The sequence below is a fragment of the Fonsecaea monophora genome (genome assembly GCF_001642475.1).
Source record: "Fonsecaea monophora strain CBS 269.37 chromosome Unknown Scaff20, whole genome shotgun sequence".
In the NCBI taxonomy this organism is placed as follows: Eukaryota; Fungi; Ascomycota; class Eurotiomycetes; order Chaetothyriales; family Herpotrichiellaceae; genus Fonsecaea; species Fonsecaea monophora.
In genome coordinates, this window is record NW_019173951.1 from 136053 (window position 1) to 148490 (window position 12438).

A 12438-nucleotide genomic window follows, 5' to 3' on the forward strand; every position below is an offset into this window, starting at 1 on the left:
TCGTTGGAATAAAAAGCAACATATCTTCCTCTTCGCTTCTATCAAGACTACATATTGAAAGACATGAAAACTTTTCCGACAAAAACATAACAGAAGTGGCTATCGTCGGTTTCAGCCACAGTGTACATATCACCAAAAAGGGCCCGACTTCCAGTTTCGGCACAAAATTGGACAAGAGCAGGGAGGAAAGGTCGAGGAAGATCAAGAGCTATGGACTCCTACAATCCTGGCAAGTGCAATCAATTCCTGTGCCTGGCATTTCAAAATCCATACCTGTCTGAGCATGCTCTTCTTTTCCTCCTTTCTCATCGGGCTATTGTTCCGTCACTTCGTACCGTTACTGTTACATCGCATCGCTTGTCATATCTCTTATGTGATTTGTTGGTGCATCTGGAGAGCTCATCTACGCATTGCTCTCCAGTTTAGAGCACGACCATCGTTTGCATCGCTTGCTTCCTCTTCTTGGCCCGATACCTGAGAAACCTCCAGCCGCTACCTCATCTCAGCCTCCTCACCCATCGGCACGGCTGGCAATCACCGATCGCTATGCCAGTTATACCTCTCCACGAGGCACAAGCGTTTTTAGATGAAACGGACATCGTGCTTGTATCCAGGGGAGCCGGAGAAAACAACTACTGGCCTTTTTTTATTGTCTTTGGCAGCATCGTCGGGTTCGCACTCCTTACAGGTCTGGCGGGATTGATTTCGGCCAGGTACTGCAGCAAGCGTGGCGATCAAAAGCTCATCGAAAAGCTAGCAGCTGAGATCGACGACACGCAACAGACTCATATTGTATCTGCCTCGGCATCGTCCCGGTCCAGTCTCACATTGGTTGAGGACCCTATTGTCGAGAGGAGGAAGGCAAATATGGCGCCAGCCAATGCTTTGGCTGGACGAGAAGGAAAGCTTTATACCGAGAGGAAAAGGTCCAGAAGGACCAGAGCCCGGAAGAGCTCGTCAGTCGCGCTTCCAGTCACGTTAGCCACCCTGAGGAAATGGGCCAAACGGTCTACTCTTAGTGACGATCACAGTCAACGACAGCCATCAAATCATGCGAGGCCGATATCCGGCCTGCGTTCCGCGGATCCAATGCCAGCGCTCCCAATCCCTCTTCACTGCAAGCCCAGGTACCAACAAAGCACCAGCATTAACTACGATGAACCCTCCCAGCTGATCGAAGATATGCGATCCAATAGCAAACACAGCATAGCGTCTTGGGTGGAGACCACAGGATCAAGATGCAGAACGAAGGAAGATTCTTCGTCAAGTCATGAGGTGGGAGCGGACAGAAACAACCGGGGAAGAAGACAATAACTATGCGATAGGCGCACGGGGTTGTTCTGATCGAGTATCAGTGTCGGGGATATTCTTACTCAGACATTGAGCAGGTGGCAAGCCTGCCTATATGTGTATAGCAATAAGACCAACAAAGCTCCATTCTTATATCCAGAGCCAGCCTAGTTTACTGTGGGATTGATACGCCACCATAACTTCACCGCCCGGATCCGAGGCGAGCTGAGATTCGGAGCATACACTACCAAGACACCGAAGCTCGTAAGAATTCGAGTTCAAGGACGCCGGAAGCGAATGCTCGGTGGTCCTGTGGCTTTGGACGTCTCCCACCGAAGCTTCTTCGGACCATGTCCGTAGACGCTATAGCTCCGCCGATTAATCGGCGAGAAGTGCATTGACAGAATCTTCAGTCCTTGCCTTGCTTGTCCCACGCGAATCAATATGCCCTGTCTTTTTCACCTCTTGGGCCTCGGAACCGCGCAAGCATTCGTCAGAGAGATACATTTTCTTCCCGACTCGTCGTATTTTTGTCTGATCTGTCTGGGCCGGCGGGACACTTGATTAGATGTTCCACTTGCCATGCACGCATGCATGCCCGCCGCCCCCTCTCTCGCTCTCTCTCTCCCCACCCCACATTTATCCGCCCACATTTTATGGCCAAATGTGTGCTTTTTCCCCTTTCCGTGGGATTTTGTTGCCGAGGCTTTTGTTCGTGTCCCAATCCACCGGAATTGGTCGGGGTAGATACATACATACCCACGAGAAAAACACGATGCCTGATAATACGATGTGCACGAGGTCGAAAGGCCGACGAGGGATATTCGGGGTACTTTACGCGGGTTGTATGTTCTGGTACAGTGCATACGTGCACATTTGAGGAGTCAGGTACGTGTGTGTTTGTAGACACAAAGCCCGGGGCAGGCTTGGATAAAGTAAAGGTGTGGGTTCTAGGCCCGGGGATTCATCTCGTTTTCCCGGCGTGGCGGGCTGGCCGCCGGAGTTGAGACCATCGACTACAGTACATACCTAGAACGAAACGGACGTTAAGTCCATACTCTTACAGAGCAAACTTGGGTTCCGCCGATGTACGAGGTACTCGTTCGACTCCTCGCAAGCAGGTGGCAGGATAATTCCGCTTTGCCGTACCCATATTTTAGTTTGGGGTTTTCGTCCATCCCAATTCTAATCCCATTCCCAGTTTCATTCCCGTCCATCCATTCATATATATCCTCCTCGTAACATACCTACCATTCTACTCACTTACCTTCCTACCGAGGTACAGATATACATATACCAATATATATTGGGTGTAAGAGTCTGGGATAAATCTATCGATCTATCTATATCTCTCTCTCCATTGTTTTGTCATATCCTCAGTTCCCTCGCAGCGTAAATATCACTATCAGGCCATTTTTGGGTGGTCGACTGCCCGCGCCCGCCTCCGCCTCCGCCGGATCCGACGCACCACAAACACAAAACCTAGCTGGAACTGCTATCGCACTTCCTTGCGAAGCGAGAATTGCTAGTACGTGGGCGACAGAAAAAGGGCAGCGCTCGCGATCAGGTACTCGAGAAATCTACGGCTCTATCGACACGTGCCTTGGGAAACGGATCGAGAATAGAGACGCGGGGACAGTCGCTCGGAACCGTTCTCCTTTTTCCCAACTTGATTACCCTTAGCTGGCTGCTGGGTCGGTTGGTGCGCGGTGACTACTCTCCGGAGGAGAAGAGCATTCTTTTGAGTCTTGTTTGGATTTCCCAACGACAAGGGCGAGAGAAGCAGGAGCAACGGCTCGAGTAGTCTTTTTTCCACAGACAGCGAAGATGACGTCGACGCGCAAGCAGCAGCAGGAGCTGCATCCGGAGCATCCAATTCCGAGGAAATTGTGGGAGCATCCGAATCCCCAGAGCACCGATATGTGGAAATTCAAAGTGAGCTTGGAGAAGGCGAGCGGGCGGAAATTCGAGGTATGTGAATGAGGTGTCGCGACATTGTGCTGCGTTTGCAAATGATGATCTATCATCTCCTTCTTTTGTCGTTCCTCAATCGCTCCGATGCCCGCAATCTGGAATCGGTCTGTCAAGATCGGCACGGAGATGTGGGCTGTCGAGAGAAAAAGTGTCTTCTTCTCAAGGACGCTAGACTCCAGTCCCATCCCAGGGTGAAGACGACAGAGAGATACCCATGTCGACGGCAATGTTTGATTAGGACTTGACCGGGTTTGAGCTGACAGGTACTTTCCACCTCGCAGAATTATGATGCCCTGTACAACTACTCAGTCACCCAACGGGCTGCCTTCTGGCGCCATGTTTTCGACTACTTCCCCATCGTATACTCGGGCACCGTTCCAGAACCCGTCGTCGATGAATCTGCCCGAATGGACTCCATTCCGCGCTGGTTCACTGGCGTGCGCATGAATTTTGCCCAGAATATCCTCTTTTCCGGCGACGAGAATGGACGGCCGGTCATCGACGCGGCAAAAGCCGACAACAAGATTGCTTGCACCGAGGTCCGCGAAGGATGTTTCTTAGAGCCCATCAGACACGTCACATGGAAGGAGCTGAGGCAGCGAGTCGGCAGGTTGAGTCAGGCGATGAGAGCGCACGGCGTGAAAAAAGGAGACCGGATCGCGCTGGTCGCCAGTACTTGTCTTGACACGCTGACGGTCTTTCTCGCGACGACGACGCTTGGAGCCCTCTTCAGCAGTAGCTCCACGGATATGGGCGTCAAGGGTATCCTGGATCGACTCACCCAGATAAAGCCTCGATTTCTGTTCATGGACGACTGGGCTGTGTACAACGGCAAAAAGATCGACCTGCGTGGCAAGATGAAGGACATCATGGCGGGCATGGAAGGCGTGGATGAGTTCCAAGGCATCGTCTCACAAGCTCGCTTCCAGCATTCGCCGGCCGATGTATCGAGTGTGCCGAGAGCCACGACGTGGGCCAACTTCATTTCTGCCGCAAAGTCTGACAAGTTGGAGTTTGAGGACACGGAATTTGCAGACCCTTTTCTGGTGGTATATTCCTCAGGGACGACGGGCCAGCCAAAATGCATTGTGCATGCGATTGGAGGGGTCATTATTTCGGGCCACAAAGAGTATAGGTTGCACAGGCGCATCAATGCGAACTCGAAACAACTGCAATACACGACGACGGGATGGATCATGTATCTGGCCAGTGTGCAGGCTTTGATCACGGGATGTCAAATGATCATGTACGACGGGAGTCCCTTTGTGCCCAACTTGACCAACCTGCTCAAGTTGGTGGCCCAGGAGAAGGTGACGCATCTGGGCATCAGTCCCAGGTATCTGCAAACACTGCAGACGAACGGCGTGGTTCCAAAGAAAGTGGGCGATTTGAGCAACCTCGAGGTCATCACCAGCACCGGGATGGTGCTGTCGGATCAGTTATTCGAATGGGTCTATGACGAAGGGTTTCCGCCTTCAGTGCAGTTGGACAACATCTCCGGTGGAACCGACCTGGCTGGATGCTTTGGGACAGGCAATCCAATTCTGCCACTGTATGTGGGAGGTTGCCAGTGTCTCTCGCTCGGTGTTCCGGTCAAAGTGTTCGACCAGACCGTCGAAGGTGGCAAGGGCGTCGAAGTCGAGGATGGAGTGCCCGGTGAACTGGTCGCATTTCAGGCATTCCCAACCATGCCCATCACCTTTTTGGGGGAGAATGGCCCGCAGCGTTACTTCGACAGCTATTTTGCACGATTTGATAATGTCTGGACACATGGCGATTTCATCATGATCCACCCAGTCACGAAACAAGTCATGTTCTTGGGCCGGGCTGACGGCGTGTTGAACCCCAGCGGCGTCCGGTTTGGTTCTGCCGAGATATACAGCATTATTGAGGCCCACTTTGCAGACAAGATCAGCGACAGCATCTGCGTCGGGCAAAGAAGACCTCAAGACCAAGATGAAAGGGTGATTTTGTTCCTGTTGATGAAACCTGGTCATCAATTCACGCCCCAACTTGTCAGAGAAGTCAAGGAGGCCATTCGAAAGGCTACCAGTCCTCGGCATGTGCCCAAATTTGTCTTTGAGACCAAAGAAATTCCGGTAAGTCCGCTGTATATAGAAAGATCAGTGACGATTGGCTGACATGATGTGTTCTCTAGACAACGGTCAACTTGAAGAAGGTCGAATTGCCGGTGAAACAGATCGTCTCAGGCAAAGTCATTAAGCCGTCTGGAACGCTGCTGAACCCGGACAGCCTGAACTATTACTATCAGTTCGCCAAGGACGAAAACCTGGTTGATCTGTCCGAACCGAGGGCGAAGTTGTAGTGTGGTTGCAGTGGCTGAGCAGAGTGCCAGGCATGTTTAGAGCCGGGAATGCCACAGGAGGTAGAATCATAAAATGTACATTGGGCAATGGACGAGTACGAAACTCAACAGCAGTAGAGGTGAACCCATGCTTCAAGCTGCGACCTTTGGCGGCCATTGATGGCTAGAGGTGACGTGACGTGCTTGCATCTCAGCCTCACTAGCCTTCGTTTGCACCTCCGTTTTACCTTGTCCTCGACGGCTGCATGACGTGAAAGAAGTAGCAGCCATGTTCTCGTCTCAGAGATTGTTTGAGGCCGCGTTCATTGAAACCGACAGCCAGAGATGGCGCGGTGGTTCTAAATTTGCAGGTTCACGATGAGGTGAGACATATGCATCGTGACACTCAGGTATCAGCGACGTCTTCGTCAGGATCGTGGGAGTGGTGAGGCTGGCCGTGTCAAGGGTCGCCAACGTGTATCAACGTGGTGAGGGTCACGGGCGACACCGTGAATGCCTTGATCGGACAACTCCTTTCTGGGACCGATTGGAGGTGGGTTTCCGGTTTGCAGGCGACCAGGCAGCAGGCCAGCTGCAGTAACAAGGTTGAAACCATTGAGGTCACTTTCCGGGCCGCCAAGTCGGTAAATGGTCAGGCCAATGGGAGGCGCGTTTCTCGGCTACTCGTTCGCATACGAGGTGAGGGAGAAGTGAGAATTAACCAACATCCCAAAAGGCGGTCATCATCAGTGCAGTCAAGAGATGAAGGCAATAGAGCACATCAGGTACCAATTTAGAGCCCTCTCTCATCTGGACAGTGAATAAGAACTCGAAAATATTGATGCGCGTGGAAAATTCACCTCGGAAATTGCTGGCCCTCCTCACTTGACCTCCCCGTCGCCCGCCCGTCGCGTCTCTTTTCTCACACAGACTCCACTTGACGCGTCCCCTATCAACATCCTCCCTCATCCCTCTTCCCTCTTTCAACTGCCAACTTCCCTGTCTCTGCACAATCTGCACTTCACTATCCGCCCACGGTCACCTCCAGCAACCCAATCGCTGCCTGAGGACGCGTCGTGATTCTCCTCAGCTGCTCACTGGCCTGCAGTAGCTCCTCAATCTAACCCTACACGCTCTGATTGTTCTGGTCAAATTGACCATCTCTCCCCTCCTGGCCCAGGATCTCGCGTTCACACACCCCGCGTCCAAAACGGCTCCCTTGACTGCGCCAGCTTGGTCATAGCGCCTGGTAAGCTCCCTCAACTTCCATATACCCTCTTCCTCTGCCCTACTGCTGCCCAACGTTCCTTTCCTCTCACAGTTCTTGAGTGATTTCTTATGCAAACCACATCTCCACCCAAGCTAACACGACCGACATTCTCAGAGTCATCAATCGAGGACAGCCACGCATTGGCATTGGCCATTTCCTCCAGACAACTCAACATTGCCTGAAAGGCTGAGCAGAGCACGCACGCATATCAGCCCTCTTGACGCAACTCTGATTCCTCCCCATCATCTCACCTCTACCAGCCAGTCGGAATGGCTGCTGTAGCTCCAATGGCCACGCCTGCTCGTCAGCCGTTTGGCATCTTGAACGAATCCAAGCTGAGAAGCTTGCAGAGTGTGAAGAATCGACAAAATGGTAAGAGACACTCTCCTTGCGTTGGAATCTTGGTTGCAACCAGTGTTTCCTCAATGGAGGCCGATAGACTGATCTCTGCCGTCAGCTCTCACACCAAACTCTGCTCCAACATCCTTGAAGCGCCGAGCCATCTCTCCCGACGTTGACGGAGGCTCAGACGGCGAAAATGTCGACCCAAGCATTCTCGACTCGTTGCACAAACGCAAGAGATCAGCCTTTGGTGATGATGTATCACTCGCAAAGACACATCGCTATTCTTTGAATGTGACTGCTCTCTCGTCCACCCAACATCGTCTTAGTACGGCCCTTGCCTCCACTCCACGTCTTGATACCTTTGTTAAGCCGTCATCGACCCCTGTCTCTGCACCTGCAGCAGGCCGTTCGCCAACGCGTAAGCGCTCTGGTCTTCTTCAGTCTCGGAAGCGTTTCAATCCACCACCCTTCTCTAGTTCGACCCAATCCCCCACTCTCTCCTTATCCGCTGCCCTGAATGGCACAAAGAAATCACGAGTTCAATCTCGCAAGCTTCAGAAGGCTACAATTGAAAGCAGCAAGCCCAAGTCATGGTTCTTCGACATATATGAGGAAACCGAGGAAGTCCAAGACTACCGTATGAACGAATGGACCATGACACAGAGCGCCACAGGGTTGGATATCAGCGATGACGAGAGCAAGAGTCTGCACAAGAAGTCGTCGTCGGTGGATAGAGGCAAGGAGAACATTGATCCCAACGAGGTAACCGTACCCGTGACCAGGTCCATGGCTGCTGCTGCTGCCAACGCCGCCGCGGAAAAGGCCAGGGGGAAGGAGGTCAAGATGAACGACGAACCCAGAAGCCCGCTCGCAGATCTCGATCCTGCGGAGTACTATGGCGAAGGCCTTGATGCCACTAGTGTGGTTCTCGTGCACGACGACGAAGAGGCAGAGACTGACGTGGAAGGCGAAGAGACGAAGCAGCCGCACGATTTCACCTTCCAACCCTCCACCGCCAGCACGTCACTGACGTCAACTGCGAAGATCATCGAAGACCTAAACGCCCCAACACTGGCCGAGATACTGAGCTCTGCCACCCCGAATGCACTCGATAGCACGCTAGTCGAGAAGGCTGAAGCCCCTGGCTACCCTCTTAAACGTGTCCACGCCACTCATGCTGATGCTGATGGTGATGTCGAGATTGAAATCTGGGAAAGCGAGAGTGCAAAGGACGAAAATGAGAAAGCTGATCTTCCGCTCGAGAATGTTGTCGACGTAGGCAGCCCATGCTCGTCTGTTGGGGATCAAAATGTCTTCGCGCTACAGGAGCTGTGAATAGCGGAAACTTCATTCATCTGCTGCGTGTTATGCACTGTGGCTTGTGAAAGTTTCATCTAGCTGATATGCTTGGCATATCATGTCACGATCTCGAAGAGGTATCACTGTGCCGTGAGGTGAAGCAATGTTGCCGGCTTGAGCGGACATTGAGTTTTGTACCAACTCCTGCTTACCGTCAGTGGCCAGCCTGGTTCGGAGGCCGCCGCCATTCGCCAGTGACGACAGGATCACGCCGCCAAACTCCGCGGCACTCCCACTTTCGTGTGTGGACTCGATCAGTAGCTGTTGGTACGACCTCCCTGAGGCCTTGTTCACAGCCTCATCGGAATTGATTTCGGATCTCAGCAGATCCTATCCGTGGGACAATAAATGAAAGGCTCCAAATATCGTGTGGGACTTCTGGGCCGATGCAATGATTGGTTTTTTTTTTCTTTGGTATGTGTTAATGCGGGGTTATGTGTCTGTTCTGTCTGTTCCGGTTTTGGTGGTCTTAAAACAAAAGGCCGGCAGGATCCATTTCATTGACTGGTGTACATCGACCTAAGCAAGATGTTCAGGATGGGAGCTTGTCGGGCGGTTCGGGTTCTGGTAAAATCACGGAGACATGGAGGTCCAGACCACTCGGGTTTCTTTGGTTGTTGGCGTCAGCTTTTCCTAAGGAGTTACCAGGTCACCAAAGTCACATTGATTACTTGTCTAGTAGATGGGTGTGGTTACCTACATACCTATGGACCGATGTACCGAGTCCTCGGGTATTCAGTAGGTATGTTGTCTAGATGCTTAGATGGGGTACCTAGATCAGACGGAACAGAAGAGGCCTCTAGAAACAACCGAAATTGACTTGTTCGTCCACGAATGAACGAATATCCAGTGTCCTTGTGACCAACCGTTGACGGGTATACTTGGACTTTGCTGAGAATTGCGGCTCGGTCAGCATAGTTATCTAACTCTCCTACGCCGTTTCAATTGACTTATAATCTCGCGAGGTGAAGCGTTGGGTGTAACACAGAGAGCGGGGGCAGAGAGAATGTGTATGTGTATTGCCTCGACCTTTTTTTTACTGTCATGCCTGCATGTTTACTCTTCATTCGTGTGCTATATATCCAGATTCAGATTCCAACGTATTACGTCCCATAAAATATAATCCCATGAAGGATTACTTTTGATGTTGGGTTTTTCCTCTCTCGATCTTCCCACTCCCCCCTTGTCTTGACATTCAAACGCAAAACGGGTAGATAGATAGATACCATTGTTATGTCAACGCCAGGATCAGAGTCGACCAGACGTGACCACGCAACGCAACGCAGCACAGCAAAGCACAGCAGAGGAGAAAAAGGGAACCCACCCACTTTCAAACCAGGCTGGGTCTTGAAAAGCGAGACGAACTAGTTCATCGAGGACATTCAAAACTCAACATCATCACAGTCCAAGTCGAGATCGATGTCGCCGTCAGAATTGCCGTGCGCATACCCATTGACGGCGGCAGGTCCGTGTCGTCGGCTGTCTGAGCGTGGGTGTGGGACCCAGAGTCGTCGACGACGCGTGCATAGGGTGTCACTGTCGCCGTTGTGGTCGTCTCCCTGGTCGTCGATATCTCCGTCTTCCGTGATCCCCTTGCCGCCATTCTCGCACGTGGTCTCATCGTCCTTGTTATTGCCATTGCCATTGCCATTCTCAACGGGACCAGATCTCGGCAGGGTTCCGGCTCCTGGCTCGACCGTGGATGATGGCGTTGGTTCCTCACGCGTAATCTCGTCGGAGAAGCCGTTTTGAACGCCCATCATCTTCTGCTGATGCTGCTGCTGCTGCTTGGGTATTTCGTTTTTCTTGCATGAGGATAATCCCGCCGTCTTCCCGCCATCGCTCGACTCCGTGCGACTCTCGTCACACCCCACCACTTCTGCCATCACTGCGTCCTTGTTCACTTTTGGCTCGACCTTTTTTTGAATCTGCTCGTCCCTCCATTGGACCACGTCCGCGACTGCTTGCGCGGGATACTTCTTCCGGACCAGGAGAAAGCCTTGTATCTCAGCGGGCGAAAGGGTCCGGTCGGGGAGAGAATCGGCGAATCGCTCTGCCAGGTCGAAGACTGCGCTGCTGTTGGAAGCTTCCCTCGATAGAAGTCGTGGTTTTGGGGGGTCCTTGTGGTTGTTCTCGAGGCCATCGGTCTGATTGCCCTCTGTGCCCCAGTCTGTGAATGTGCTTGAACCAGGCCGGTCGGTTTCCGCTTGGTTCGGCAATATATGGCTGATCTTGGTCGGCTGCCTTCGCATCTCGATTGAGTCGGCACAGTACATCCGCAGAAAGAGATCCTTGATCTGCTGCTTGGTCGCCAGGTCAAACTTGATGGTCAAGTCAATCCGACCGGGCCTTGTCAGTGCTTCATCCAATCTTTCCACGTGATTGGTGGTCATGATGAGGACCCGGCCTTCCTGACTTGCAACACCATCTATAGCATTGAGGAGGCCTGCGAATGTGAGCGTGTTCTTGAATGTCGGTTCTTTGCTGACCGAACCAGCCTGATCTGTTGCCTTGCCTGTAATTCCGGAGGTGTCGTCTTTGTCGTCTTTATTCTCGGCAGGGGTTTTCTTGTCCTGGTTATTTCCGCCAGATGGTAACTGGTCTGTTGTCTGTCGCTTTCCTACATCGTTCGAGCCTGGTGCCCTGCCTAGACCAGCGGTATCTATATCCTCAAGGAGTAGGATACATCGTTTTGGGAGGCTGTTAAAGAGCAGGATCAGGTCTTCTTCGGTCAAGGAAGCCTCAGACAGTGCGAGGCAGTAGATGTCAAGCCCAAAAACTCCAGCAAGGGCAAAAGACAATGAAGTCTTGCCGGTGCCTGGCGAGCCGTGAAAGAGGTAACCTCGACGATACGGGATCCCGCGATTGCTATACCATCGCGCCGTTCGCGGGTGCAGGAAGTCGTTGAAATCTTTCAAAATAGCCGCCTTTTGCTCGTTATCCAGTACGACCGTGGCCATTGATCTGCTCGGTCTGTTGGCGATAGTTGTCCATGCTTGTCCACGTCCAGATCTCTGAGATTTTGGGGTTGGGCGCTTAATTGTGGTTGTGGACGTTCGACGTATGAGATGAAATTCTCGGGCCTCCTGAATCATGGTCTTGATCGGCTGAGGAGACAACCAGATCACTGAGATCTCAAGCCGTTCTCTTTCGTACACGGCGCCGGTGTATTCGCTGGCAACCCGATCGCGATTTCGATATAGTTTGAACAATCGATAACTGTGGAAGAACCAGCCCGAAGAAGAATGAGGTCGAAAGGTTGGCGGGGCCCGGGCAGACCAGTTATTGAAATTAAAGATGGTATCCTCGGGCATGCCTTCCCGGAACTGCTTCTGCAGGGGGTCATCCTCTTCGTAATCTTCCAGGCCGTCGTAGTATTGCCCTGCCGTATGAGCGCGGAGGGAACGGATATTCTGCAGATACTTTTGGGCGCTGGCCCAGTTGAGGACATGGTCGTAGATGGGATCATATTCTTCCACAATCACCGATGAGGTGAGCGCTTTCAAAACAATTTGATACGCAGGTATCAGGCCGAAATGGAGGGCTGCCCATACTGTAGCCAGGATGGCGCCCCACGAGACAAACAACGAGACATCGAGACCAGATCCAAGCAGGAGTGAAGCGAGGTGAGAAGAACCAGGAACCAAAGTGTCGAGAAGAGTTAATGGTAGGCGAATAGAACCAGAAGAAACACTGCAATCAGACTGGGTAGGTAGTGCCATTTGGAGTGTGAGGAGAAGGGGAGACAAGGAGACAATCTGGGTAAAAGGAGGAATGAAGTTACGGGCGATTGAAACGTTGAAATAGTCAATGGCTTGGGTTGTACTCGGCACATGTTGTGGGTTTGTAAGGCCTCGAGGGCTTGCATATGTGGACTCGAGCCTAACGTTTGCCA

General features: G+C 52.2%; 3 protein-coding genes across 3 annotated transcripts; 2 read left to right on the top strand and 1 right to left on the bottom strand.

Moving 5' to 3' along the window:
* Nucleotides 1-3117: 3117 nt before the first annotated feature.
* AYO21_03873 (acetoacetate-CoA ligase) lies at nucleotides 3118-5590 on the top strand (the record flags this gene model as incomplete). The annotated part of the gene is made up of 3 exons (XM_022653846.1): nucleotides 3118-3261; nucleotides 3546-5363; nucleotides 5423-5590. The coding sequence occupies 3 exons, from the start codon at nucleotides 3118-3120 to the stop codon at nucleotides 5588-5590; spliced, it is 2130 nt and encodes a 709-aa protein (XP_022513822.1).
* Nucleotides 5591-7126: 1536 nt separating this feature from the next.
* On the top strand, nucleotides 7127-8519 carry AYO21_03874 (hypothetical protein; the record flags this gene model as incomplete). Its single annotated transcript, XM_022653847.1, has 2 exons — nucleotides 7127-7211; nucleotides 7297-8519. The coding sequence occupies 2 exons, from the start codon at nucleotides 7127-7129 to the stop codon at nucleotides 8517-8519; spliced, it is 1308 nt and encodes a 435-aa protein (XP_022513823.1).
* Nucleotides 8520-9925: 1406 nt separating this feature from the next.
* Nucleotides 9926-12265, bottom strand: AYO21_03875 (hypothetical protein; the record flags this gene model as incomplete). The annotated part of the gene is made up of 1 exon (XM_022653848.1): nucleotides 9926-12265. One exon carries the CDS (start codon nucleotides 12263-12265, stop codon nucleotides 9926-9928), a length of 2340 nt encoding a protein of 779 aa, XP_022513824.1.
* Between the last annotated feature and the right edge of the window lie 173 nt (nucleotides 12266-12438).